The sequence below is a fragment of the Heptranchias perlo genome, chromosome 6 (assembly GCF_035084215.1).
Source record: "Heptranchias perlo isolate sHepPer1 chromosome 6, sHepPer1.hap1, whole genome shotgun sequence".
Taxonomy (NCBI): Eukaryota; Metazoa; Chordata; class Chondrichthyes; order Hexanchiformes; family Hexanchidae; genus Heptranchias; species Heptranchias perlo.
Genome location: NC_090330.1, coordinates 29,554,176 through 29,581,279, shown reverse-complemented (window position 1 = coordinate 29,581,279; position 27,104 = coordinate 29,554,176). Strand labels below are relative to the sequence as shown.

At 39.5% G+C, this 27,104-nt stretch overlaps 2 protein-coding genes across 9 annotated transcripts in view; one reads left to right on the top strand and one right to left on the bottom strand.

The window, feature by feature from the left end:
• The window catches only part of LOC137323172 (transcription factor IIIA-like), a 14,890-nt gene extending 7,131 nt beyond the window's left edge, over positions 1–7,759 (top strand). The window contains exons 4-9 of the mRNA XM_067986681.1: positions 1,184–1,272; positions 1,362–1,435; positions 3,364–3,447; positions 4,628–4,857; positions 5,251–5,304; positions 6,858–7,759. Coding sequence (XP_067842782.1) covers positions 1,184–1,272; positions 1,362–1,435; positions 3,364–3,447; positions 4,628–4,857; positions 5,251–5,304; positions 6,858–7,028 — 702 coding nt within the window. The 3' untranslated portion in view covers positions 7,029–7,759. The remainder of the gene's footprint in view (positions 1–1,183; positions 1,273–1,361; positions 1,436–3,363; positions 3,448–4,627; positions 4,858–5,250; positions 5,305–6,857) is intronic.
• On the bottom strand, positions 1,183–27,104 carry mtif3 (mitochondrial translational initiation factor 3). 8 transcript variants are annotated; one of them, XR_010963247.1, is made up of 6 exons: positions 26,939–27,104; positions 20,695–21,215; positions 11,177–11,331; positions 7,799–7,974; positions 5,233–5,284; positions 1,183–2,282 (listed from the first exon to the last, which is right to left on the bottom strand). XR_010963247.1 is itself a non-coding variant. In XM_067986011.1 (5 exons), exons 2-4 carry the CDS (start codon positions 21,212–21,214, stop codon positions 7,801–7,803), a joined length of 849 nt encoding a protein of 282 aa, XP_067842112.1. In that variant the 5' UTR covers position 21,215; positions 26,939–27,104; the 3' UTR covers positions 3,741–5,284; positions 7,799–7,800. The 8 variants fall into 8 exon arrangements, 3 of the variants coding, with proteins under 3 accessions (XP_067842112.1, XP_067842111.1, XP_067842110.1); XR_010963245.1 differs by having other exon boundaries at positions 7,761–7,974; positions 26,939–27,103; XR_010963246.1 differs by having other exon boundaries at positions 1,183–2,262; positions 7,761–7,974; positions 26,939–27,103.

Sequence of the window (27,104 nt, the reverse complement as noted above, 5' to 3'; positions counted from 1 at the left end):
CTTACTTTGTTTTGAACTGTGGGAGGTTTGTTTTTGATAGTTTCCATTTCTAAAGTGCAGTGACTATTTTGGTGACTTAAATTGCTGAAAGTACAGATCCAACAACCTATGAAAATGGGTCACTGTTACCGCACAATCAGTTTTCAGAATCAAAACTGGCCCTACAAGATAGGCAGCCAAAAAGATGGCACAGCTAGCTACTTGCATTGAGTTGGTCTCAGAAATGTAATCATTTGTGTTATACAACTTTGCTAATGGTCCCATAAAAATCATAAACATATATAACAAATCTATTAATAGCCTATAAAATTACCTAGGTTCATTGTGTAATGATTAGAGTTCTGCTTCCAGGTACCTTTCCACTAACATTAATCTTGTAGTGTGGACAGTGTATCTCAATTTATTAATGGTCTGCTGGGTGGAACTAATAGTTTAATTGAATACTACAGGACCCAATGGGGATTGAATGCCAAATCCATTAAACCTGGTACTATAGCAATATGGTAAAAAACTCAATCAAGTTAGTTGAACACGATTTGCCTTTAACAAATCCACACTTGTCCAAGTGACTATTTATTTTGTCCCGGATTATCGTTTCTAAAAGCTTCCCCATCACAGAGGTTAAACTGACTGGCCTGTAGTTGCCGGGTTTATCCTTACACCATTTTTTGAACAAGCTTGTAACATTTGCAATTCTCCAGTCCTCTGGCACCACCCCCATATCTAAGGAGAATTGGAAGATTATGGCCGGTACCTCTGCAATTTCCACCCGTACTTCCCTCAGCAACCTAGGATGCAAATATTGTCCAGGACACCAGGAGAACACCCCTGCTTTTACATCGACCTAAAAGATAGTACCTCCAACAATGAAGCATTCGCTCAGTGCTTCACTGGAGTGTCAGCCTAGAATGAGCTCAAGTCTCCGGAATGGAGCTTGAACCCATGACCTTTTGACTGTGATGAAAGTCTACTGAGTCAAGGTTGAAAGTTGCTAAAACATTAACCATATTCAGCAACTGCTTGTGTTAATTCTTGGGAGTTACTGCTTGAATAGTCACATTTCTACAAGGTCAAATGCATTAAATATAACTCTGAACATAGCAACATCTTTTTGTTTTCACTTTTCAACTATTGTTAGATTTGATGCATGTGATTAATGACAAATTTGTATTTGGCCATGCAGTGTGATTTTGAAGGATGTGGTAGATCATTTAAGAAACATCAGCAACTCAAAGTGCATCAGTACGAACACACAAATGTGCCACCATTCAAGTAGGTATCAAAATCTGCTTTAATTATACTTTTTTTTTTATCTTGAGGAAATATTGAACACATTTATTTGAATTTCAATTTTTTGCTAGGTGTAACTATGAGGGGTGTGACAAACATTTCTGTCTTCCAAGCAAGTTGAAACGTCATGAAAAGATACATGCAGGTGTGTCCTTTTACGTTCCAACCTTTCTTCAAACAGCTAGTTCAACGAGGAGAATGGAATAGTCCAACTATTCCAAACATCTTGTCACATTTGCTGATGTAAAATCTGCTTCTAAGTAATGCAAACAGGGCTGACCACTCTGGTAAACTATTTTTGCCTGTTAATTACTATATATTGCAAAAACTACTATGTAGGGTTTTGTCCTATTGATTATAACTGGAGTTAGGAATCCCTTTTGCCAGTACGCTGTGGTAGAATTGTGGAATGAGACTAAAGAAATTGCTGCAACAATTTTTTTTTAGTACATCTCACGAATAACAGTTTCATTTCCCTTTATACTGTCCATCCATTCTCTCTCTTCCTCCCCCTCCAAAAACAAACTTGTGTATGATGGTTACTCTTTAAAATGCAGGGCTCCCATCTGTAAGTGGATTTAAATGATGTGACAAAAGGAGGTATTTGTATAGTAATGATTTAGCGGTTCCATTAAATCCAGTCATGGTACATAAGTGGGTAACTAGTTCAGATCCCTATGCAAGCTTATTTCAATACAATGTTGCAAGTTTGTCCGAGGGATGCTGTGTGACCGCTTCTTTGTAAATTTGAATGATCCAATATTCAAAATCCAGGAAATTCCAGTAACATTCCTCCATGATATAAAAAGGTCTGTGCTTTAGTTGAATCTCTCACACATCAGAATAGATTGTCACAAATTACAGAATATGCAATATAATCAGGAAATAAAGGTTCATATCCCCATTGCCAACCTTAGCAAGCTGCATAAATTGAGTCTGTTTGGTTCCTGACATTCGATCAGTTTGAAACTCCTGGAAGACAGGAAAAACATCTGGAATTTCCAGAAAAAAGTTTAGATGAACTACTTTACCACAGTATTAAGAAATTCTAGGAAAAGAAACACTATTTAAAAGTTATTTACAAGCGTTAGCTTAGTTCTTAAGAGTTGTAATCTTTTTATTATTTTGGTCATTTGATGAGTTAGGTGGAAGGATAGCTACTATAAATTCATGACTTAATGACTGTGACTTATTTGCCTGCTTGTATTTTGTAAATTTGCTTGATCATTTAAACTTAAATTGTGGTCTCATGTAATGCTTTCAAAGACTGGACTGAGATCTTGCAGAGGCAGAGAATAAGTCCAGTATGTAAAAGCAATTGCCAGACAGGGTTTGCTGTTCACTTCCCAGATATGTTACCGAAAGCTTACCTAGATCTTAATGCAACGATAGACATACTCAAAGGTATTGGGAGTTGGTGATAATCTGGGCCAAGGTTAAAAAAGAAACAAAAATATAACGGGTTTTGTTTTGCTGTGATGTTTTGAAAATTTGTTAAGTGTATCAGAAAATGAGTCTCTTCCATTTTCACAACTATACATTGGTACCATTCGGCTATAATGGCCAGTTAAGTACTATCCTGATTACCTAAATTAGATTGGTTTGTTAAAAGATCAGCTATTACCCAATTGACAGCAAACAAATTGGTTTCTTGCAAGATCTGGTGTTAAACACTGGTGAGTGAAAAGCCCAACTATATTTAAATTACTAGTACTCGATCAAGAATAATTTCCTTTGTATATAATTGGACTGCCATATTTTAATGGATTTCTGGCTCATGTGGATATACTGTATCTTTCTTTATGCATAAGGCAATGATCTTTCACCTTGATTAGTCAACATATTAATTGTAAAACTGAAAATTGTTATACCACGCAGGCAGTACAAATTAATGGAAATGTCAGCTTGGATTTGAAAAAATTCAACTTTTGACACCAGGACACATGTAGCCCACTTGCCCTTCAGACTTGAGTTGTATCTTTCTACGCTTCTCTTCCCCAGTGGCAGTTCTGTACACAAAATATATAGTGATGAGGTTTTAACAATTAATTGAAATGTCATATTGGTCTGCAGGTTATGCATGCAAAGTGGAATGTTGCTCATTTATTGGAAAAACCTGGACAGAGTTACTTAGCCACACACAGAAGCAACACCGAGGTAACCACAGAAATGAGTATCAACTCAAGAAATTGAATAGTGTTGACAAACGTGGGACAAAAATGCTTATTGCTTAATTCTATCTTGCACAAGACAATGTGCAATGCATTCTGTTTTAACAATAAAAATAGGACTGGAATTAAATTGATTCTATGTCGTAAGACCCTGGAATATCCCTTTGACATTCTTTCAGGTTTTAAAAAAAATCTAGCCTTGTGGGATAAACCGGCTGGAATGAATTACTGAGGATTATTTTAAGGAACCTGAATTAATACGCAGTTGAAATAATCAGGTTGTTGGAAGTACTGTTTATTTAATAACCATATCTAGCAATTGTAATAACATGGATGAGAAAAAAGTCATCTAACTCACCGTCATCCAGATCCCAGTTTGATTGTTTTCATCTAAATTCTACCTCATGCCCATTCAAACCCCCTTTCTCCGTTATTTCAGGAATCTGTACGTTTTTCATTGGAGTGTTTTAAATGCACTACCCCAGGCAAGTGTGTGTATTCTATAATGCTAAGCGTGAGGAAGGTACTCATATTTACCCCTTAGCTTCAGCTCATTATCATGTCTTTATTCTATTATGGCCCCTCATTGAATAAAATACATCTATAACCAACATATTGCTTCTTTTCATTACTTTAAAAAGTTGGAGCATGTTTGCCCCCACACCCCTTTACTCTTCTGTAAGAATGGATGTAGCTGCTTCAGCTTTTCTTCATAGTTCCAGGTTTATTAATCCTTTTATGCATGTTCATTCAGTAATTTTTCCATGGCAGTTCACATATGCCAACAGTTAAACAAAAATGAAAGATGTATGAGATTTAAAACTAATTTTAAAGGCTGATAATGGGATGATTATCTCAATCTTTTTCTTGAATCTTAAAGAATATCTGCAGTTTCAGAATTCACAAAATATAGAACTGTCACTTGTACTGATCCACAATCGATCTTGTGGGGGAGGGGGTTTGGGATAGTTATAAACTTTGTTAGGCTACTGGCTTATCTGAACTTAGTAGATTTCATTTAGCTCACTAGAGTAGTGATTCAGTGAGTTATTTCTTTATGTAAAACTTAGAGAGAAGTGCTTAAAAGTGATATAAAAATGATATTAAATGCCATTGTAATTTTATATTATTTTAATACTTAATATATTTTTGAACTTTTTATTTAGAAGCCTTTGTTTGTAGCCAGTGCAATAAGAAATTCAAACGCAAAAACTTTTTTCAAGAACATCTTAAAATTCATGCTGAAGAGAGGGAAGTCTTCCGATGTGCCAGAGAGGGCTGTGAGAGAACCTACACAACGTTATTTAATCTGCAAAGCCACATTCTCTCATTCCACGAGGGACAACGAAATTTTGTGTGTGAACATCCTGGCTGTAGGAAAACCTTTTCCATGAAAGTAATTATTTCCTTCTCAATTATAAAGATTAGATATAGTAGAAGCCTTTTGTTGAGCTCCTACTGAATGATTCCACATAGTAGCCTAGCTTTTTTTGTGTGAACATTAATGTTTGTCTTGTGTTTTAATTCAAATTTAAAAGTAGTTACAGATTCTAGAGATGCAATTCCATACATCTACAGAATGTAGTACACAGATTGGCATAAAATGTTTTTGGTGTAAATTTATAGCTGAGTACACTAAAAATTTGCATGTTAAGGTAATCATACTGATTTATGGACAAAACCATTCTTTTGAAAATGAATGGAGCAAATTCCCCTAGACTGACAAGTATGCTCTAAATAGACCAATGTTGTAAGATGATTAAAATATTACCACTTATTTGTGTTGCAGCAAAGCCTGGAACGCCACGCTGTTGTTCATGACCCTAAAAAACAGAAGTTAAAGGTACCTTTTATGAAATTGGTTTAATTATTTAATTCAACAGTGTTTTTTATGTGAATATGTTGTGTGCCAAAAAGTGACTGCATGCAAATAATTGAACTCTTGTACAGTGATAATCCATGCCTTCTCCTAACCACAAGACAGGTGTGATATTGAATTTTTATCACTCCTGCAGACATTAGTAGCAGAGGAAGAGAGATTGAACCCCTCAATGTGAAAAAGTCATCAGCGAGATTTGTAAAGCTCAAGCTATTTGAGCACTTAAAATTCACAGTACTTTAACTGGAACAGTGCAGGAAGTGTCCTGCTTTTGGGGGGTGGGGGGACATTCTTGATATAACTACTGATACTATCAAGTACAGTTAGTCCTTTTTGTTTTACTTGTACGGTTAGAATGTTTAAAAAGTAGTTTTCCAGAATTCTGTAACCTTAGCACAGTCAAATTCTTGGCACTGCTATTTTGTATGGATAGCTTATCAAAAGTTGAAAATAAAAACCGTTAAGGCTGGAAATGAATTACAGCAGATAGGGCAGGAACTGAACAAGAAAGACTGGTTAACATTTCAGGCATAAAGACAGAAAATGCTGGAAACACTCAGCAGGTTAGGCAGCATCTGTGGAGAGAGAATCAGAGTTAACATTTCAGGCCAATTATTTTTCATCAGAATTTATGGAACGGTCATTGACCTGAGACCTTGGGGGTGATTTTTAAACCCCAAGAACAGGTGGGTTAGGAGCGGGTGGGAGTTGAAAATAGTTGTTTTTTTTGGGTTGCAACCGCAAAATTTTCGGACTTTGCATTCCCAGTGGGAAGCCTGTACTTTTACATGCCGGAAATAAAGCCAGGTTATGATCACGACCCAAAAAGCAACTCTTTTCAACTCCCACCCGTCCCCAACCCACCCGTCCTTGAGGTTTAAAATCACCCCCATTAACTCTGTTTCTATCTCCACAAATGCTGCCTGACTTCCAGCATCTGCAGTATTTGCTTTTGTTAACATTTCAGGTGATGTCATTTATAAAAATTGCTACAGGGTCCCATAGGCAAAGTTAACCCATCTTTCTTCTCTAGTTGTTGACTAACTTGTGCATTTCCAGCATTTTCCATGATTACTAAGGTTGGTATTTTATTAATATTTTAGTCCCGGGGTATCCAAACCATGGCCCACGAAGCCCTAGTCCCTGCTGCATTTTCCATTTGCACTAAAACTATATTTTTCCCACCATATAGTTTGTCTGCTGGTGGAAAAGGAATACCCAAAAGTTCAAAAAGATAAATGAAACTGCGAAGGAAATAGTTTTAACACACAAGTGCAGAGGAAGTAATAATCCAGCAGAGATACAAAAAGTGGATAACTTGTAAAAATGATCTTGGAGCAGCAAAACTGATGGCATTTCATTGCTTGCTCTTCTGAAGATTTCAATTTTCACTGGTGTAAAAAAAACACACTTCACTGTGAATCATTCTGTCTTGTATTTTCCATAGTAAGCAACAGAATGCTTCTGAAAAAAAAGCTTTTAGTTCTATTATACATTTGACATCTTATTTCCTACAGGGAAAACGGCCTCGTCCCAAGCGCAGTCTTGCCTCTCATCTTGCTGGATACGTCCCTCCTAAGAAACAGCCAGCTGCTGCCTCGAGTACTTTAATTGAAATGCTTGAAAAGGCCAAGATGTCAGAAATAAAGGAAAAAACTCTGCTGACTGAGTCAGCGGTAGCCAATTAATGTCATCATTTATAGTATTAAAGAGACTGAAATCTTGGACTTTGAAGGCTTGTTGCATTGCTGTGTGGTATTTGTAAATTCTTCATTAACTTGCCTCAAAAGGGTAATGAGATTTTGTAGCCAGATTACAGGCTTCAATCAAGACTTTCCATGGATACAAAAGTGACCTTTTATTGCTTCAGCTTGTGGATAGAGGTGATGAGCTCAAATTTTTCTTGCTACTTCCCAACACAGTAATAATAATGTGGCTTATCTTCCTACTATCCATTGTTTATTTTCACACTTCCTAATACTTTCTCATCTGTTTATACTAAAATAGTTTAATCCAGTCATAGCCTTCTATAGTAAAATCTGCTCTCAATACAGTTCAATTATAAGGCAAATGTATTTTTAAAATGTTATGTTACACCAAATATAGGAACAGGAGCCAAATGGCCTTTTCCTGTTCTGAACAAATTTATTTTTAACTCTTTCACTTTTCTTCATGAAAATATTGACTGCATGCTAGTTTTCAGTTCCACTGTTGCACTTTACCCAAGTGGCCTTAATTCATATGTGAGCCAGGCTGATCCTGATTCTGTCAACAAAGTTCTAGTCAACTTTTTGTGTTGATCATGGTTCTGAAATTTAATGTGTCAGCAATGTAACTTACTGCATTAAATGAAGGATTTACAAATGCTTTGTGAACAAGGTAGAGCATATTTAACAATTAAAGTTCACTTTATAACTCACTTCGAGATTGTGAGTTTTTATAGTTTCAGGGCATGCACCTTTAGACAGATTTGGCATCAGCTTTCACTTTTTCTTGTCTGTACACATTTAGTTCTTTTTCAGACAGGTGCCGTAGAACGCACATAACTGCTTTCCCTTCTTTAATGACCTTTGGTCTGAACACGTAGGTAGCTTTGTCAGGCATGGACTGAACAATTTGATCCAGCAGCATTTCCTTAGATAAGAGATTAATAGATTAGAAGAAAGCTTGAAAAACTGTTCCAGATAATATAAATAGTACCTGTTTCACACGTACTGTTAATTCAAATATAATTTCAGGTGTAAATAAATATCCTATTTATACTCTACACTCAGTCCCTTCATCTAATATAATGTATCCAAGTTTGCTGACGATACAAAACTAGGAGGGAAAGTAAGCTGTGAGGAGGACACAGTCTACAAAGGCATATCGACAGGTTAGGCAAGAAGGTGGCAGATGGAGTATAATGTGAGGTTATTCACTTTGGTAGGAAGAATAGAAAAACAGAATATTTTTTAAATGGTGAGAAACTATTAAATGTTGGTGTTGAGAGATTTGGGTGTCCTCGTACAATAAACACAAAGTTAGCATGCAGGTACAGCAAGCAATTAGGAAGGCAAATGACATGTTAGCCTTTATTGCAAGGGGGTTGGAGTACAAGAGTAAGGAAGTCTTACTACAATTGTACAGGGCTTTGGTGAGACCACACCTGGTGTACAGTTTTGGTCTCCTTAAGGAAGGATATACTTGCCTTAGAGGCGGTGCAATGAATGTTCACTAGATTGATTCCTGGGATGAGAGGGTTGTCCTTTGAGGAGAGATTGAGTAGAGTTTAGAAGAATGAGAGGTGATCTCATTGAAACATACAAGATTCTGAGGGGGCTTGATAGGGTAGATGCTGAGAGGTTGTTTCCCCTGGCTGGAGAGTCTAGAACTAGGGGGCACACTCGCAGGATAAGGGGTCGGCCATTTAAGACTGAGATGAGGAATTTCTTCACTCAGAAGGTTGTGACTCTTTGGAATTCTCTACTCCAGAGGGCTGTAGATACTGAGTCGTTTGAATATGTTCAAGGCTGAGACAGAGATTTTTGGACTCTAAGGGAATCAAAGGATATGAGGACGGGCAGGAAAGTGGAGTTGAGGTCAAACATCGGCTATGATCTTACTGAATGGTGGAGCAGGCTCAAGGGGCTGTATAGCCTACTCCTGTTCCTATTTCTTATGTTCTTATCCTAGCTGAACCTAACTGCATATAGTATCAAATTGGAAAACATTTTGAAAAATACTGGATGTGATATGATATTAAAGAACCATATAAAATTCAATTATGTAAACCACCTCTTCCCCTCTCCCTACTACATTGTGTTTATGATAGAAGAATTTGGCCCTTCAGCCAAATTTCCAGCTATGCTGCTGAAAACAGCCACAACCATTGGTAGATTGGTAATGCAAGAGTTAGCAATTCCGTGTTCTGGAAACTTGGTATCTGCTTCATGATAGAATAGTGTAGGCCAAGATGGCAAATTGCAAAGAAACCACATAATACACTAAACTAGAGGTTTTCTTTTATTCGGGATGGATTTTTTGAGCCAGGACGGAGTGATCCAAGGCCAGTGCAATGCAGGTGGTGCAGTGAAAATGTAGCTTCACCACATTTTACAGTTGGGCTTTCTGATTTGGGACATGTCAAAGCAAACTGTAATTGGCAACACCAACTAAGTCAGTCATGAAATAAATGCTGCACATGCAACCCATTATCGACCACTACCATAGCTATATGGAAACTCAAAGCCTGTTTTAGCAAGTTACCATATCCTCAGCAGGAACAACTTGAGTTTTGCATCAGTGATATAATTTACTAAAAACTGCAACAACAATTCTTAGTACAGAAAAACAGCCAACAATAAAGTCTTAACTAGGAAGTTATTACTCATTTGCATCCTCCAAGTAATAAACAAGAAAAATCGCTGCTCCCATGCTTTTACACTGCATAGCTAACCTTAGCTGGAGAACGGAAAAGAGCTTTTAAGTTATATTTCTGTTCAAATCATACACTTAGTTCTTCCAAGAACTAGCTCTGGGAATTTCCTCAGGATATCCTGGTCAGTCAACGTAACTTTGAAAACCCAAGACAGACACAAACAGTTTTACGTGGCTGATCGGGAGAGCCCCTGAAAACATTCCCAGCGAACCAGTTAAAAATCACGCTGCAATTTCAAATACCAGGTTCCAAATACAGATGGCCTGCTTTCAACCACATCACTTCATTTTACAAAAGAAACCAGAGACATCTCCCTCACTAGATAAGTACCAATGTGGTAAATTGTGTTCTCAGCTGTATTGCTACAGTCATAATAGTACCAAAATATAAAGCTCTCCAAGGCCCTTATAATTTTACCAGTTAACTCATTAATCCACAACACACACCATGCGAGATGCAAATCATGGTCTCTATAGCTCACCAATGTTCAGAGATGGTATAATATGCCCTGCATTATTACCATTTGAACTTAAAGAAAAATCAAGGATATGACTTTTTCAATGGCTACATTTTTGGCACTTCAAAAAGTGTAAAATTTGATAACAGCTGTAAAGCACACTGCAAACCGTCACCAAATATTTAGGCCTCTCCACAAATGACAATTTGCATTTTGGAAGAGCATTTCTGGACTGATGTGTTATCTCCTCACTCCACTAACGGTACCACGTTGCTGTCATCCCAGTTGTATGCGGAAGATAGGAATGAAATTGCCTACCTTTTACAGTTATCGTCATTCTGAATGCAAGCATCCTCAAATCACACACACCATCTAACCCTTCTAATCAGATGAGACTGATTTAGTTTCAATGAAATGAGATACACTAACACCCAAGACAGATGTTCATGTCATGCACACCATTGCAGAACATTTAGTGTCTATCTTTACATTTGAATTATAAAAAAAAAAATCAAGAAAATAGGCAGCTTATGGACCACTGCTGATCATGTCAGTTACTATCTTGATTATACAGAAGTGTACAAGGCTACAGAATTACCGCTCAGGTAGTAGTTGCTTCCTTTTCATGTGTTTTCTCTATATTCCTCTGTTAAAGTTAGTGGTTACAACTGTGATTCCAAAATTTTGTTTTTCCAAGAACTAAAGAATCAGAGGAGGTGTAACAGAAGGGGGAAGGGCCAAATGCATGGTACTACCATGTCAAAATATCTTAAAAGCTCACATTTATGCAAGTCGCTGGCACTAGGCTTATTGTGATATATGAATGATGCTTCCATCTGAAGAATGACTATGGCCCTAGAAGGTAGTCATCTAATTATATTTTGTCAAGAGCATAAAAATGTAGATTGGTTTATCCAAGACATACTTAGTCTTTGTTAATCAGATGCATAAAGTCCTACCATCTTATCTGCTTTGTCCACAGCAGCTCCCTTTCTAACAGTAATACGAACATGGTGCTTCTTCTCAACCCACTGCTGGATCTGCTTAATTTTTGTTTGCAGGTCATGCTTTGCAATGTCTGCTGAGAAAGTCTGCTCCTTTATTTGGCACGGTCCTACAATCAGAAGGAGTGAGAAAAAGTGTTTTAGTATAATTTTTGATTTCTTTCCCTTTAAAATTTGTGCCATCAGTCATCTAGACCCTATCACCCCTCTACCTCCCCCTCCTCCTTAAAACCCACCTCTTTAACCAAGCTTTTGGTCAGACCTAATATCTCCTTCCTTGCTTAAGTGTTCATTTTTTGATTATACCTCTATGAAGCACTGTTGGTTATGTTTCTATGTTAAAGGCTCTATATAAATGCAAATTGTTTATTGTGTAGAGACCCTACCATCCCTCATTTTTAAATTTGGCAACTTAACCATCTGATCATTTGCTTCGTAAGAACATAAGAAAAGTCAGGTGAGAAAAGGCCATTCAGCCCATCCGAGCTCATCACTGCAGTGTATTAACCCTTCTATTGTAGCATGCAACTGTAATTTAAACATTTTTTCTGCTTCTAGTCCTCTATTTAGAAAATGGTTTTAAATATTTCTCACTGAGTAAAGAAGTTCTTACCTAATAATTTCAAAATTTGCTTTTCACTAATTTCCATTTCTGTCCTCTGGTCCTTCTTTCCTTGTTTACTTTGAAGTGATATTTTAGATTTGTTCATTCATCCATATATTATTAAAATCAGTATTTTCTGTTATCTTTCCATTCAAAAGACCTATGTCAACAGTGTGTATGAGCTTTTCAATGATAATTGTGTCCATATCTGGTGATGTCTGCCTGGTCATGTTTTTGATTGGATTTTCCCATTAATGTAACGCCTGTGATGTTGTAGTTCTACACTCTGGCCACTGGGTGGCTTTGCAGAGGTTCTGGGACCCAGTCATAAGAATGTAAGAAATAGAGCAGGAGTAGGCCATACAGCCCCTCGAGCCTGCTCCGCCATTCAATAAGATCATAGCTGATCTTCGACCTCAATTCCAATTCCCTGCCCAATCCCCATATCCCTTGAAGTCCAAAAATCTATCGATCTCAGTCTTGAATGTACTCAACGTCTAAGCATCCACAGCCCTCTGGGGTAGAGAATTCCAAATACTTACGACCCTCTGAGTGAAGAAATTCCTCCTCATCTCAGTCCGATATGGCCCACCCCTTATCCTGAGACTATGCCTCCTAGCCCTAGACCCTCCAGCCAGGGGAAACATCCTCTCAACATCTACCCTGTCAAGCCCTCTTAGAATCTTAAACGTTTCAATGAGATCACCTCTTATTCTTCTAAACTCCAGAGAGTATAGGCCCATTTTACTCAATCTCTCCTCGTAGGACAACCCCCTTATCCCAGGAATCAAACTAGTGAACCTTCGTTGCACCACCTCTAAGGCAAATATATCCTTTCTTAGGTAAGAAGACCAAACTGCACACAGTACTCCAGGTGTGGTCTCACCAAAGTCCTGTACAGTTGCAGCAAGACTTCCTTACTCTTGTACTCCAACCTCCTTGCAATAACTGCCAACATGCCATTTGCCTTCCTAATTGCTTGCTGTTCCTGCATGTTAACTTTCCGTGTTTCATGTACAAGGCCACCCAAATCCCTCTGAACACCAACATTTAATTGTTTCTCAACATTTAAAAAATATCCTGTTTTTCCTAACAAAGTGAATAACCTCACGGTTCCCCACATTATACATCATCTGCCACCTTCTTGCCCACTCATTTAACCTGTTGATATCCCTTTGCATCCTCCTCACAGCTTACTTTCCCACCTAGCTTTGTATCGTCAGCAAACTTGGATACATTACACTCTGTCCCTTCATCTAAGTCATTAATATAGACTGAAAATAGCTGAGGCCCTGCAGAGATAAATTACTCAGCTTTTGTTTCTATTTTTGATGTCATTTATATTTTTTTTAAACCAGAGTTAATATTTAACAACTTTTTAAGTTTTACATTTTTAAAATCAAAAGATATATAATAGGTACAGCACAGGAGGCCGCCAGTCGACCCATCGAGCCTGTGTCGGCTCTTTGAAAGAGGTATCCAATTAGTCCCATTCCCCTGTAATTTTTTTCACTTCAAGTATTTATCTAATTCCCTTTTGGAAATTACTATTGAATCTGCTTCCACCACCATTTCAGCTAGTGCATTCCAGATCATAACTTGCTGTGTAAAAAAATGTTTCCTCATGTCGCCTCTGGCACTTTTGCCAATCACCTTAAATCTGTGTCCTCTGGTTGCTGACCTGTCTGCCACTGGAAAAAGTTTCTCCTTCTTTACTATGTCAAAACCTCTTTCAAACACCCCTATTAAATCTCCCCTTAACCTTCTCTGTTCTAAGGAGAACAACCCAAGCTTCTCCAGTCTCTCCACATAACTGAAAATTATTGGAAAAAATTCTGAGGGACAGTATTAATCGTCATTTTGAAAGGCACAGATTAATCAAGGACAGTCAGTATGGATTTGTTATGGGAAGGTCTGACTAACCTAATTGAATTTTTTGAGGAGGTAACAAGGAGGGTCGATGAGGGCAGCACGTTTGATGTAGTCCATAATGAATTTTAGCAAGGCTTTTGACGAGGTCCCACATGGCAGAATGTAAAAGCCCATGGAATCAAAGGGAAAGTGGCAAGTAGGATCTGAAATTGGCTCAGTGGCAGGAAGCAAAGGGTAATGGTCGACGGGTGTTTTTGTGACTGGAAGGCTGTTTCCAGTGGGATTCTGCAGGGCTCAGTACTAGGTCCATTGCTTTTTGTAGAATATATCAATGATTTAGACTTAAATGTAGGGGGCATGATTAAGAAATCTGCAGATGATACAAAAGTTGGCCGTGTGGTTGATAGGAAGAAAGCTGTAGACTGCAGGAAGATATCAATGGACTGGTCAGGTGGGCAGAAAAGTGGCAAATGGAATTCAATCCAGGGAAGTGTGAGGTAATGCATTTGGGGAGGGCAAACAAGGCAAGGGAATACACAATAAATGGGAGGATACTGAGAAGTATAGAGGTATAGAGGAACCTTGCAGTGCATGTCCACAGATCCCTGAAGATAGCAGGACAGGTAGATAAGGTGGTTAAGGTGGCATACGGGATACTTCCCTTTATTAGCCAAGGCATAAAACATAAAGAGCAGGGAGGTTATGCTAGAACTGTATAAAACACTAAATAGGCCACAGTTAGAGTACTGTATACAGTTCTGGTCACCACATTATATGGAAGATGTGATTGCATTAGAGAAGGTACAGAGGAGATTTACAAGGCTGTTGCCAGGTCTGGAGAATTTTAGCTATGAGGAAAGAATGGACAGGCTGGGGTTGTTTTCTTTGGAACAGAGGAGACAGAGGGGAGATTTAATCGAGGTGTATAAAATTATGACAGGGCTAGATAGAGTGGATTGGAAGGACCTATTTCCCTTAGCAGGGAGGGCAAAATCCAGGGGGCATAGATGTAAAGTAATTGATAGAAGGATTAGAGGGGAGTTGAGGAGAATTTTTTTCACCCAGAGGATGGTGGGGGTCTGGAACTCCCTGCCTGAAAGGGTGGTAGAGGCAGAAAGTACTTGGATATGCACTTGAAGTGCATCAACCTACAAGGCTACAGACCAAGAGCTGAAAAGTGTGATTAGGCTGGATGGCTCTTTCTCAGCCGGCACAGACATGATGGGCTGAATGGCCTCCTTCCGTGCTGTAAATTTCTATGAAGTTCCTCATCCCAGGCACCATTCTAGTAAATCTCTTCTGCGCCCTCTCTAAGGCCTTGACATCCTTCCTAAAGTGTGGTGCCCAGAATTGAACACAATACTCCAGCTGAGGCCTGACCAGTGTTTTATAAATGTTTAACATAACTTCCTTGTTTTTGTACTCTTATGCCTCTATTAATAAAGCCCGGATCCCATATGCTTTTTTAGTAGCCTTCTCAACTTGTCCTGCCACCTTCAAATATTTGTGTATGTGCACCCACAGGTCTCTCTGCACATCCTTTAAAATTGTATCATTTAGTTTATATTGCCTCTCCTCATCCTTCCTACCAAAATGCATCACTTCACACTTCTCTGCATTAAATTTAATCTGCCATATGTCTGCCCATTTCCTCAGTCTGTCTATGTCCTCCTCATTTATTTACTACATTTCTGAATTTCATGTCACCTGCAAACTTTGAAATTATACCCTCTATACCCAAGTCCAGGTCATTAACATATATCAAAAAGAGCAGTGTCCTAATACTGACCCCTGGGGAACACCACTATATACTTCCCCCAGTCTGAAAAACAACCGTTCACCGCTAATCTCTGCTTTCAGTCCCCTAGCCAATTTCGTATCCACGCTACCACTATCCCTTTTATCACATGGGCTTTAATTTTGCTAACACCACCGACGCTGGGCCAACTGTCTTGTAATTGTCGGGTTTATCCCTTTCCCCTTTTTGAACAGGAATGTAACATTTGAAATCCTCCAGTCCTCCGGCACCATCCCCATATCTGAGGAGGATTGGAAGATTGTGGCTAGAGTCTCCGCAATTTATACCCTTACTTTCCTCAGTAACCTAGGATGCATCCCATCTGGACCCGGTGACTTTTCTACTTTGAATACTGCTAATCGTTTAAGTACCTCCTCCTTATTTATTTTTATCCTATCCAATATCACTACTACCTCCTCCCTTACTGCTACAAGGCAGCATCCTCTTCTCTAGTGAAGACGGATGCAAAGTATTCATTTAGTACCTCAGCCATGCACTCTGTCTCCACAAGAAGATCTCCTTTTTTGTCCCTAATTATTCCCCACACTTCGTCTGACTACTCTTAATTTTATATATGTTTATAAAAGACTTTCAGGTTCCCTTTTATGTTAGCTGTTAATCTATTCTCATACTCCCCCTTTGCCCCTCTTATTTCCTTTTTTAGATCTCTGAATGTTCTGTACTTAGCCTCGTTCTCTACTGTATTATGAACCTTACATTCGTCATAAGCCTCCTTTTTCTGTTTCATTTTCATCGCTGTATCTTTAGTCATAAAGGGAGCTCTAGCTTTGAATGCCCTTCCTTTCCCCCTCGTAGGACTGTGTCTACTCTGTACCCGAACCAATTCCTCCTTGAAAGCCTCCCATTGTTCAATTACTGTTTTGCCTACCAATTTTTGATTCCAATCCACCTGGGCAAAATCCCTTTTTAACTCATTGAAATTAGCCCTCCTCCAGTTAAACATTTTCACTTTTGATTGTTCCTTGTCCTTTTCCCGAATTATTCTAAACCTAATGATACTATGATCACTGTTCCCCAAATGCTCCCCCACTGAAACATGCTCCACCTGCCCCACTTCATTCCCCAGAACTAGATCCAGCACTGTTACCTTCCTGGTTGGGCTGGAAACACACTGTTCCAGAAAGTTCTTGAACATATTTCAGGAATTCATTCTCTTCTTTACCCTTTACACTTACTGTTCCAGTCTATATTGGGATAACTGAAGTCCCCCATTATCCCTACTCTATAGTTCTTGCACCTTTCAGTGATTTGCCTGCAAATATTCTCCTCTATCTCCTTCCCACTATTTGGTGCCCTATAGTATGCACCCAGTAGCTAATAGCTCCTCTATTGTTCCTTAATTCTAACCAAATAGATTCTGTCCATGATCCTTCAACTACATTATTCCTTTCCAATGCTATAATAGTTTCTTTGATCAATTTCCTTCCCTATCTTTCCTGAATACCTTGCAGCCAGGAATATTAAGTACCCAATCCTCCCCTTCTGAGCAAGGTCTGTTACTGCCACTATATCATAGTCCCATGTAGCAACTTGTGCCTGCAGCTCACCAACCTTATTTACCACGCTATGTGCATTTACGCACATGCACTCCAAACTCATAGACTGCCTCGCATTTGTCTCGTCTGATCTCTCCTATTTCTGAACTATTCTTTACTCTCATGCTATTTGTCCCTCCCAGTCCTCTGTGCACCTTGTTTCTCCTCTCTAGTGTTTCATCCCAGTGCCCATTCCCCTGCCAAATTAGTTTAAACCCTCCCCCACAGCACTAGTTAACCTCCCCGCAAGGACATTGGTCCCAGCTCTGTTGAAGTCCATCTTGAACAGATCCCTCCTGCCCCAGAGCTGGTCCCAATGTTCCAGGAATCTGAAGCCCTCCCTCCTGCACCATTGCTCCAGCCACGCATTAATCTGCCTTATCCTACTATTCTTATACTCACTAGTGCATCGCACTGGGATTAATCCAGAGGTAACTACCTGAGGTTCTGCTTTTTAACTTTCTCCCTAGCTCCTGAAACTCTGACTGCAGGACCTCGACCCTTTTCTTTCCTATGTCATTGCATCCCACATGGACCACGACTTCTGGCTGTTCCCCTTCCCCCCTCAAAATATTCTGCACCCTCTCATTGATGTCCCTTACCTGGCACCAGGGAGGCAACACACCATGCGGGACTCACGTCGACGGTTGCAGAAACGCCTGTCTATCCCCCTGACTATCGAATCCCCTACAACAACTGCATTTCTTTTGTCCCTCTGTGCACCCGAGTCTCCGTGGATTTGCTTCTGACTGCATTCCCCCGAGGTGTCAAAATCCTCACTGGTATTCAACACTGAATACCGGATGTGAGTGCCACAACCCCAGGGGACTCCTGCACTGCCTATTCCTCCTAGTCTGTGGTCACCCACTCCCTCTCCACCTGAACTCCCTGAACTCCAGGGTGACTACCTCCTGAAACGTGCTATCCACAAAACTCTCAGCTTCCCATATGCATTGTAGTGATGCCAGCCGTCCCTCAAGCTCAAAAACCCTGAGCTCGAGCTCGAGCAGTTGGCGGCACTTCCTGCACGTGGTTCTCCAGGACACAAACTGTTCTGGAGTTCCCACATGGCACAGGCAACGGGCCTCAGCTGTCCTGCCATGTTGGCTAACAGTTATTTAAACTTTGTTTAGCTTTAAGGCACTTTACTGTCTAACATTAAAACACTAACCAACTACTAAAAAACGCTAGCCAATGAACTAAATACTGACTTGTTTTGATTCCTCGGTGCGGCTCCCTTTATACTCCGCTCAATCTAGTCTATAGTTCCTTGGTTTAAATCACTTAGCACCTCCTTCCCCCTCTGCACCTAATTCCCACACTCAACAAATTCCCAGTTGAATGTCCTTATTCTGTTAGTGCTTCACTCCGTTAGAGGTTCAGTCTGTCTTTCCCAACCTCTGTGCTCATGCTCTTGGTGCAATCTGGTTACCAAACCCTTCTCGGCCTAAAGCCCAGCCTTGATATTAAATATTTATTTTCAGGTGAAGATCCCAATATTTATTTATTAAATTGGAGGCTTGTTCTCGGCCACATTTCCCTTCTGTCCTCCACCATCTTTCTCTCCCCTTATCTTCTCCACTCCCTCCTCCCTGTCCCCTTCGCGTCTATCCCCCCTCCTTCCCCCGGTCTTTAACCCTGCTCTACCAACCCCTTTTGCCCCACCCCCACCAAGCTTTATTCCTGCTCTACCTTAAGCACCTTGGCCTCTAACCCTGCTTGATCTTCCCCCTTGTTCCCCCCAATCTAAGACTGTGCTCAACCATCCTCTGTTGCCTAACCCTCTTCTGCCTTCCCATATTGTCCTCTAAACCTCCGTCAGCGATTCCACTATCTCTTATCCCTCTCTCCTCCAGCGCCGCAGTCCTACCTGGGCCACAGTTCAATTATCCCCCTGACTCTCTAACTCCACTTCACCTAAATAGTGCACTTAATATGAACTGCCCATGTGTAACATTATGGGAAATTGACTAGTACCATTTAAAATTTCATAACTTTGATGAAGTCTCCCCATAACCACTGCCTTTCTAGATTAAGTTTACCTTTACTCATAAGCTCATCCTATTTACATATTTTACTTTTTTCTGTACCCTACCTAATGCATACAAAGACAATACTCTTTTAAAAAAAAATAAGGTACAAGCCAGTAGTCTCTCCATTTTAAGGTATACATCTGATGTTAAATTATACAAGAAAGTCTGGGAGAAGGTGTGGTTTGGGTATTTTGTACTTTTTAAAAATGAAGTGAGTAAAAGAGGAGGAAATTATTTCAACACAAACCCCTTGAAATGATTTGTTCTTTATTCAAATTAATTTTTCTTGAATTCAATTGAACAGATATGACAAAGTGACAAATAAATGTGATTACCTTGAAGAAATTTCCACATTGCTTAAGTTCACTACTATAATGAGAATATAGTCCTGTAGTAGTTTTGAATGGGGGGAGGGATATATTTAGCACTAACAGCTATGAAAAACAGATGATTTCAGTCAAACCATTAAAAGAATACCCAGTATATATTAATTCTCCTTCAGCTTTTAAGGTTGTTAATATAGATGTTTCAAAAAAGTTTCACAAACTAAGTACAACCCCCCCGCCCCTCCAAAAAATATCTTCTATTAAAGTCCAAAGAATAGTAATGGCAGGATATGTAATTTCCTTCTGTACAATAGGGGCCTTATCAACCAGATCAACTGTGCTGTACTAAATTTCTAATAAACTGCTACATACATCATTTAAAGAGGCATTGATGGAGTCAAACAGTTATCAAAATAGATAATTACAACAGTCATGAAAAATTGTCTTGTGAAGATCAAGTTGCTAGTGAAATGTAATCTAGCAATTTTAAAAAAAGATGCCCACTCTCCCTCATCTGGTTCATCTTGCAAAATCAGTTGGTGGTCACTGCATATACCATATGTCCTGCCCTCTCATCTTTCACCAGATACTTTTATATACAGGGACGGGTAGGATTATAAGTACTGTGTCTGTCCTTAGATTTGTAAGAATCCAGAGGCTAGCCAGATTAGCCATTTGAGAGTGTTTTATCACAGAAATGTAATTACCCTTATGGATGTTCTATTGTGAAAAAATATTCTTCATGCTCATGCTAGAGTACAGAAGAAAAGTACATATCCTGCCATTACTATTCTTTGGACTTTTATGGAAGATATTTTTGAAAACAATTCAGATCAAGTATGTGTGCTGGAAACAACCCCAAAACTTGCACATATATCACACTGAGATGTCTCAAAGCAGTTGACACAAAATTACTTTTTGAGGTGTGATCGTAGTAGATATTCTTTGCTAGCAATGTCCCACAAACAGTAATGAGAGGAACACCCAGTCAATCTGTTTTAGGAGATACTGATTGAGAGAGGGAACACTCTACACGTCTTTGAATAGTGCCACTGGACCTTTAATGTCCATCGGAATCACCAGAAAAACCCAGGGTCTTATTGTTTCATCCGATGGACAAAACATGGCACCAGATGGTCCTAGTTTTAAGAAAAAAAATCAAACACTATATTTAGGATTTCATCTTTTTCTGATGGGTGAGGGCGTGGGGAGAGAAGGAAGAGGTTTCATTAAGGATAAATTTGATAAATCTCTCACTTATGATGAAACAGTCCATCCACTCACCAGTTTTAGGTTTCTCCTTTTGTTTTTCTCTGAGTTTCATTTGTTCCTCATGGATCTGTTTTCCTGTCATTAGTTTGTACGCTGGAGGGTCTGCATTTTCCCTGAGAGGTACAATCTTGACTCCACGCTCATCCATGATACGAATAACATCAGCTCTGTGCATATTTCCCAGGCTCTCTCCATTTTCATCTATCACGTGAATGATACGGTGGTGAATTTTTCTGCCAATGTTCCCTATGGTTCTTCGTGCTCTTGGATCCTTTTTCACCCTGTGCTGCTCTGTCTCAGGCTCACCTTCATCCTCACCAGCTGTTGTAAAAGTTTTGAAAGGCTTAATACAGGGGCCTGGTTTCCAGTAGGGTATGATGCACCTGGATTGGGGCATCATTACTTTCACCATGGTTTGTATCAACAAAGTATTAAAATGCCGTACACTCTCAGTACAAAGACACAAACTAGTATAACCAGTTTTATTTTGCAGTGCTTGGAAAGCAATTTTCCTTATGCAATGTGCAGCCATTCTGAAAGACAATACAAACAGACAAAGAATTATTAATGAGTATGTTAATTAATGGAAGGTTTGAACGGGTGAGTTTTACGCTACTTTGGTTGTGTTGTGACTTTTGATGTCATTATTGGTTCTGCATGACTTGTCCTGAAGGTGACGTGCTTCAATTTGCCAGTGAGTTGCAATGAGCTGGGAAGTTACATCTTGCTGTCTGGATGAAACAGGGCCAGAAATTAAAAATGCAACTGCATTGGTGTGAATAAGAAACTTAAGCACTAACTTATGCAATTTATTATTTTTATCATTAGGATATAGAACCATAGAAATTTATAGCACAGGAGTCCATTCGGCCCTTTCCATCAGTGCCGGCTCTTTGCTAGAGCAATCCAAAATTAATTCAAAATGAGTGCAGCTCCAACAACACTCAAAAAGCTCGACACCATCCAGCACAAAGCAGCCTGCTTGATTGGCACCCCATCCATCACCCTAAACATTCACTCCCTTCACCACCGGCGCACCGTGGCTGCAGTGTGTACCATCTACAGGATGCACTTCAGCAACTCACCAAGGCTTCTTCGACAGAACCTCCCAAACCCTCGACCACTACCTGCCTGCAGCAGGCACATGGGAACAACACCACCTGCACGTTCCCCTCCAATTCACACACCAGCCTGACTTGGAAATATATCAACGTTCATCGTCGCTGGGTCAAAATCCTGGAACTCCCTACCTAACAGCACTGTGGGAGAACTTTCACCACACGAACTGCAGCGGTTCAAGAAAGGGGCTCACCACCACCATCTCAAGGGCAATTAGGGAAGGGCAATGAATGTTGGCCTTGCCAGTGACGCCCACAACCCATGAACGAATTTTTTAAAATCCCACTGACCTGCTCTCTCCCCATCGCCCTGTATATTTCCTTGCTTTAAATATTTATCCACTTTTCCCTTAAAAGATGCAGTGACCTCGGCCTCAACCTCTCCCTAAGGTAAAGCATGCCATGCTCCAACAACCCTCTGTATGAAGAAATTTCACCTAAACTCTCTTTTCACTTTCAATGACAATTTTAAACTGATGACTCCCCAACAAGTACTAGTCTTTCCCTACTCACAGTCCTTCATATATGATTTGAAGTTATATAATGTATGTTGCTTGCTTATCTAATCCAGATTTTAAAAAAAATATCTAGTATGTCACATTATTTGCAAAGTTAAATAAATGTCTTTGTTTCAAAACCACTTAGAACTTTCTCATCGCAAATAATTTTATTTTTGTAAACTTGCATACTTTCACCAGAATTCTAAAAAGTGAAAACTTTAGGAGGAACGGTTACAAGATCACAAGATAAATACAGTAGGAGAATATATAGGGTAGAAGGCCCCACCCATTTGCTTAACTGGATGTAAAATTCTTTTGGCACTATCCAAAAGAAAAGCAGGCGAGTTCCAATGGTGTCCTATCAAAGGGTTATCCATCAACCAACATCACCAAAATCAGATTTACTGGTCATTTATCTTATTGCTGTTTCTGGGATCTTACGACGCGAAAATTGGCTGCTGTATCTGCCTATATAACAGTGAGTACACTTCAAAAACAATTCATTGGCTTTGAAGCTGTTTAAGATAACCTGAGGACATAAAAGGTATTGTATAAATGCAAGTTCTTTTTATTTAACAGCAGTACAATCTAGTAGAGTTTAAACAATTTTTATGAGGGAGTCACTTGACACTGGGGAGATGCCAATAATCAAAAAATGTGACAAAGCAGACTCAGGCAACTACAGACCTATTAGACTTCCTTCCATCCAATGGAAAATATGGAATCAATTATTAGGTGTAAATTTGAAAATTAAATTAACAACAGTAAATATGGATTCAGAGAGAGAATATCCTGCCTAACCAACCTTCTTGATTTCTTTGAGGAAGTAGCATTTCAAGTGGACTGTAGCAAGCCCTACAACATGTTGTCCCTCGGCTTCAGAAAGCATTTAACAAGGTTTTAAACCTGCCCTCCAATAATATAGTAGTATTATATGATCACATTTTGTGACGCTGCAAAACAGTTTCAGTGTCACAGGGGTGAAAAATGTGCGGTATGACCCCAGGCATCTTGCTGCCTGTTCAGCAATTGGTGTTGGATGCAAGAGTACTTGGAGGAGGTACCCGTAATCTCAGAACACTTCTAGTATCTGCAAAGCCAACTTATTAAACGTAAAATTGATATTTAGAAAAAGCCCACAGATTGTTTTTGAATTTCCTCAGCTGCTGAGCAGAGCTCTGTGCCTGCACTGACCGGGTCTGCTTTGTCTAAACTGTAAGTGGTTCAAGTGACTGTATAATTCCAGGCTGCTGGTGTTCTGAAAATCATTTTGGTTAAAATCAGTGTCATTTAACTGCTCCTTAAATGAACTGCAGCAAGAAAAAGTTTCTGACCAATCCATCCATGAACTTCCGAGTTAATAAATAAAATAATCATACCTGTTAGTAGTCTGTAGAATGGGATCTAAAATACTAGTTTTCAGTTTTCAAACTAATACAGTATCATCCCTAAAGCAAGACACTGACAAGATAGTAGGTCAATTGGTTTCAGTTGATTACAATTTTTAAGTTGTTCTGATTAATTCATACAATCTTCATTCAATGTATCCCCTTCATTAGATATCACATAGCCTTTATACCAACAAAGGTTATTTTACTGAAAAAATAATTTGATTTAATTTAAATGTTTCATTAAAACAGAATATGAAAGGGGAAAAAATCTCTTACAGTGGATAGAGGTTACTGTAATAATGGCTCTTAAGAGCAGATGCTCAACCACCCAGATATTAGATTGTTTAAAAACCTTAACGGCCAACATTTATCCCTCAACCAACACCACCATAAAGAAATTAACTGTCATTTATCTCATTTGCTGTCTGTAAGACCTTGCTGTACACAAATTAGCTGTTATATCTGCCTAGATAACAACAGCTACTGCACTTAAAAAGTAATTAATTGGCTGTAAAGCACTTTGGGGTGTCTTGAAGATATGAAAGACATTGTATAAATTTAAGTTCATTCTTTCTTTAATAAGCAAGAGTTCTCATTATGATTGGTATAGTCGTTAGACTAGATCCTCAATTTACAGAATGAATCATGTAAGGATTACCACTGCAATTAGACTTAAATTAAGTACCTACTGTAATATCCTATCGTAGCACGAGCCAAAAAAAAATCAGCTGCCTACAAATATATCAACCAACTACAACAATGATTTGCATTTATATAGCGCCTTTAACATAGAGAAACATCCCAAGCCACTTCACAGAGACATAATTAGACAAAAAAAACTACAATAATAATAAGAATTTTTTAAAGATAAAAAGCTCAATTGAACAGCAAAGTGCTGGCATTGTGCAACAGCATCCACCATGAATAGCTGTCACACTTTTATTCATACCAAAGGGTCAACACACTGGTCCCGCGGGCAAAAAGACTGAAATCAAACCCACTCTCACCAGTCAAAAATGGCAACTTACTGCTTGAGGAAGTTTGGCTTTCCTGTAAAGTTACTGTGATTGCACCAGGTACCTAAATTCACCCTTTTTACTCCTTTTTGAAGAACAAATGGTAAATCATTTGCCAGACTAATTTAGCACTGTGAACTATCTTTGAGTTGGCATTTGGTAGGTAGGCACAAGCATTGGGATTCCTACTGTCGGAGTTTCCTCTCCTGGCTATCCTTGATGACTTTGTTTTTCTGGATTTGTCCCAATCACCTAGCTCTTAACATTTGCCACTTTACTCAGACAAAGAGAAGCACATAAATAACACAGGCAACAGCCCAAATTACTCTTAAATTGAGGTGACAACTTCTAGGATGCCATTACAAATTTCATTACTTACATTTGCATAAGTTTACTAACTTCATTTTACAAACTAAAATACAATATTGTATTTATATCATTCATGCACATCGGGAACTCAATTCAGTTGCGTCCACCCACTGGAGATAAGTGTAATAGCCGACAAACCCTCACAGTGACAAATCTGTTTCTTCTACAGACCAAGTACAATCCCCTCTAGCACATACTTTTTATTCATCTATCTTCATTTATCTCCTGAGGGAAGCTTCTAAAAAATGTATCTTTGTTCCAACAGACAAATTAAGCAACATTTCAGAGTATTTGTTGAACCCTGAGGTGTCCAAACTATGGCCTGTGTGCAATCCAGCACATAAGCCCAGCAACCCAATTTCTGGTTGTGCTTTTATTTCTTACTCACTGATTTATGCTGTTTGAATTTCATGAGCCTCGAGGTTGCAATGGTCTATAATCAGCACTGTGGCCTCATTGGTGGCTAAATCCTAAATCAGAACGCCAAGGTTTGATAATATGGTAGGTTGAGATATATACAAATTATCGGATACATTTTCTGGCTAAGTTCAATCAAAAATGGCTAAGTTCTAGTGCAAATCTAGACAGAAGAATAGTATGCTGACTGCACACAATTTTCCTGGGTTAGTTCATTTCCATAATTATTCACAGTTCTCAATGCAACACTGGCCTTGTGCAAAGATCTAACCTAATGGAGGGTCCTGCAAATTGTGCTGGAGAAGAAATTTAAAGTAGCTACTTTGAGGGGCAAAAATTCATACAGCCTTTAGAGAGGCTCAAAAAGCATTTCGACCGGTTGGTTGACTTTGCCAAGGCTAAAAGGAAAGAGGCAGAAACATGTGCTAGGCAAAAACGAAGTGAAAGGAAACCAAATATGGAGGTACGTTATGGGGTCTGGAGGCAAGTGACAAAGTGATTCAGTATCTGGCCCCTTGTTATGCTGTATGAGGTGGGTATGAGAAGAGTTGCCCTCTTTGGCACTCCAGGGTACCGTGACTATACAGCAGCAGTGCTGCATATCTTCAATAAGCCTAAGACATAAGCTCTTCACAGCCAGTCAGTACCATGCCTATGTTGTAGGTTAGCTGCAGATGTCCTTCCAACAAATGGCAACACTCTGCAACAGATTCCTGCTGACCTGGAGTCTGCGGAGGCAGTTGTCCTTGATTGACAGATAGGTGTACCAAGACATGCAGATACGTTTGGTGACATAATGGCTGGTGCAGCTTAGATGCTTACTGATCTTTCTGGCATACCTTCTTTCATTGCGTATCACTTCAACCATGAAATACTGTATTTGGGGGACATCCAAACCAGCCCCCATTATAAAAATCACTTTCACTTGCTGCCCACCACACAACTCTCCAGCCTACACCTAGATGCCTTGTGGCTAGTGCAAGAAATCCTTTTCACATATTCTTTTTTTAGCCTATTCCTGTGCTGCTGAAGTTCTGAAAGTGATTCACTTACAGCCCACTTTCCAGTGGTTTAACAGATAATAATGGAGTTTTAAAACCAAACTTAATACAATGAGTAAATTAAAAAATGTCCTCCAAAATAAATTGACACATTCACCGGGCACTCTGACAAATAAAGATTTAAAATGAGAAACATTTCAAAAGTGGATTTATCTCAGGGCGGGGGAGGAGGGGAAGATCGGTGAGTGTTTTGAAGATTTTTAAAAAGTAACAGTGGAGACACCGTCGGGATTTAAAATGACTCCCAAGCTCGTCAGTTGGACGGTTTCTGATCGACTCGGGCCCGGCGCCGGCCCGCACCTGCCCTCACTCCAGGCCCAGGCCCAGGCCCAGACTCACGGCCAGGCCCCGCGATATCCGTGTTTCTGTTCGCTTCAAACTCACCTCCCAGCGACCCAGGCCTAGGCTTCATTCGCAGCTCCAGGCCGCGCAGGGACGTGGAATCCGCGAACTTTAAGGCCGCCAATAAACTGAGACATGAAGCGGTCAGAGCCGAACGCACCCAGGATAGTAGAGAGAGGCGGAGACAAGCATCGCACCGAGACCTCCG

Bases quoted from the DNA above. Each gene is read 5' to 3' on its own strand.
- mtif3 (XM_067986011.1), bottom strand. From the start codon at position 21,214: ATGGCTGCACATTGCATAAGGAAAATTGCTTTCCAAGCACTGCAAAAT. The intron at 11,332-20,694 runs GTGAGTGGATGG...TTCTGATTGTAG, and splicing joins AAAGGAGAAACCTAAAACTG to GACCGTGCCAAATAAAGGAG. The intron at 7,975-11,176 runs GTAGGACTTTAT...CTCTTATCTAAG, and splicing joins TGGACAAAGCAGATAAGATG to GAAATGCTGCTGGATCAAAT.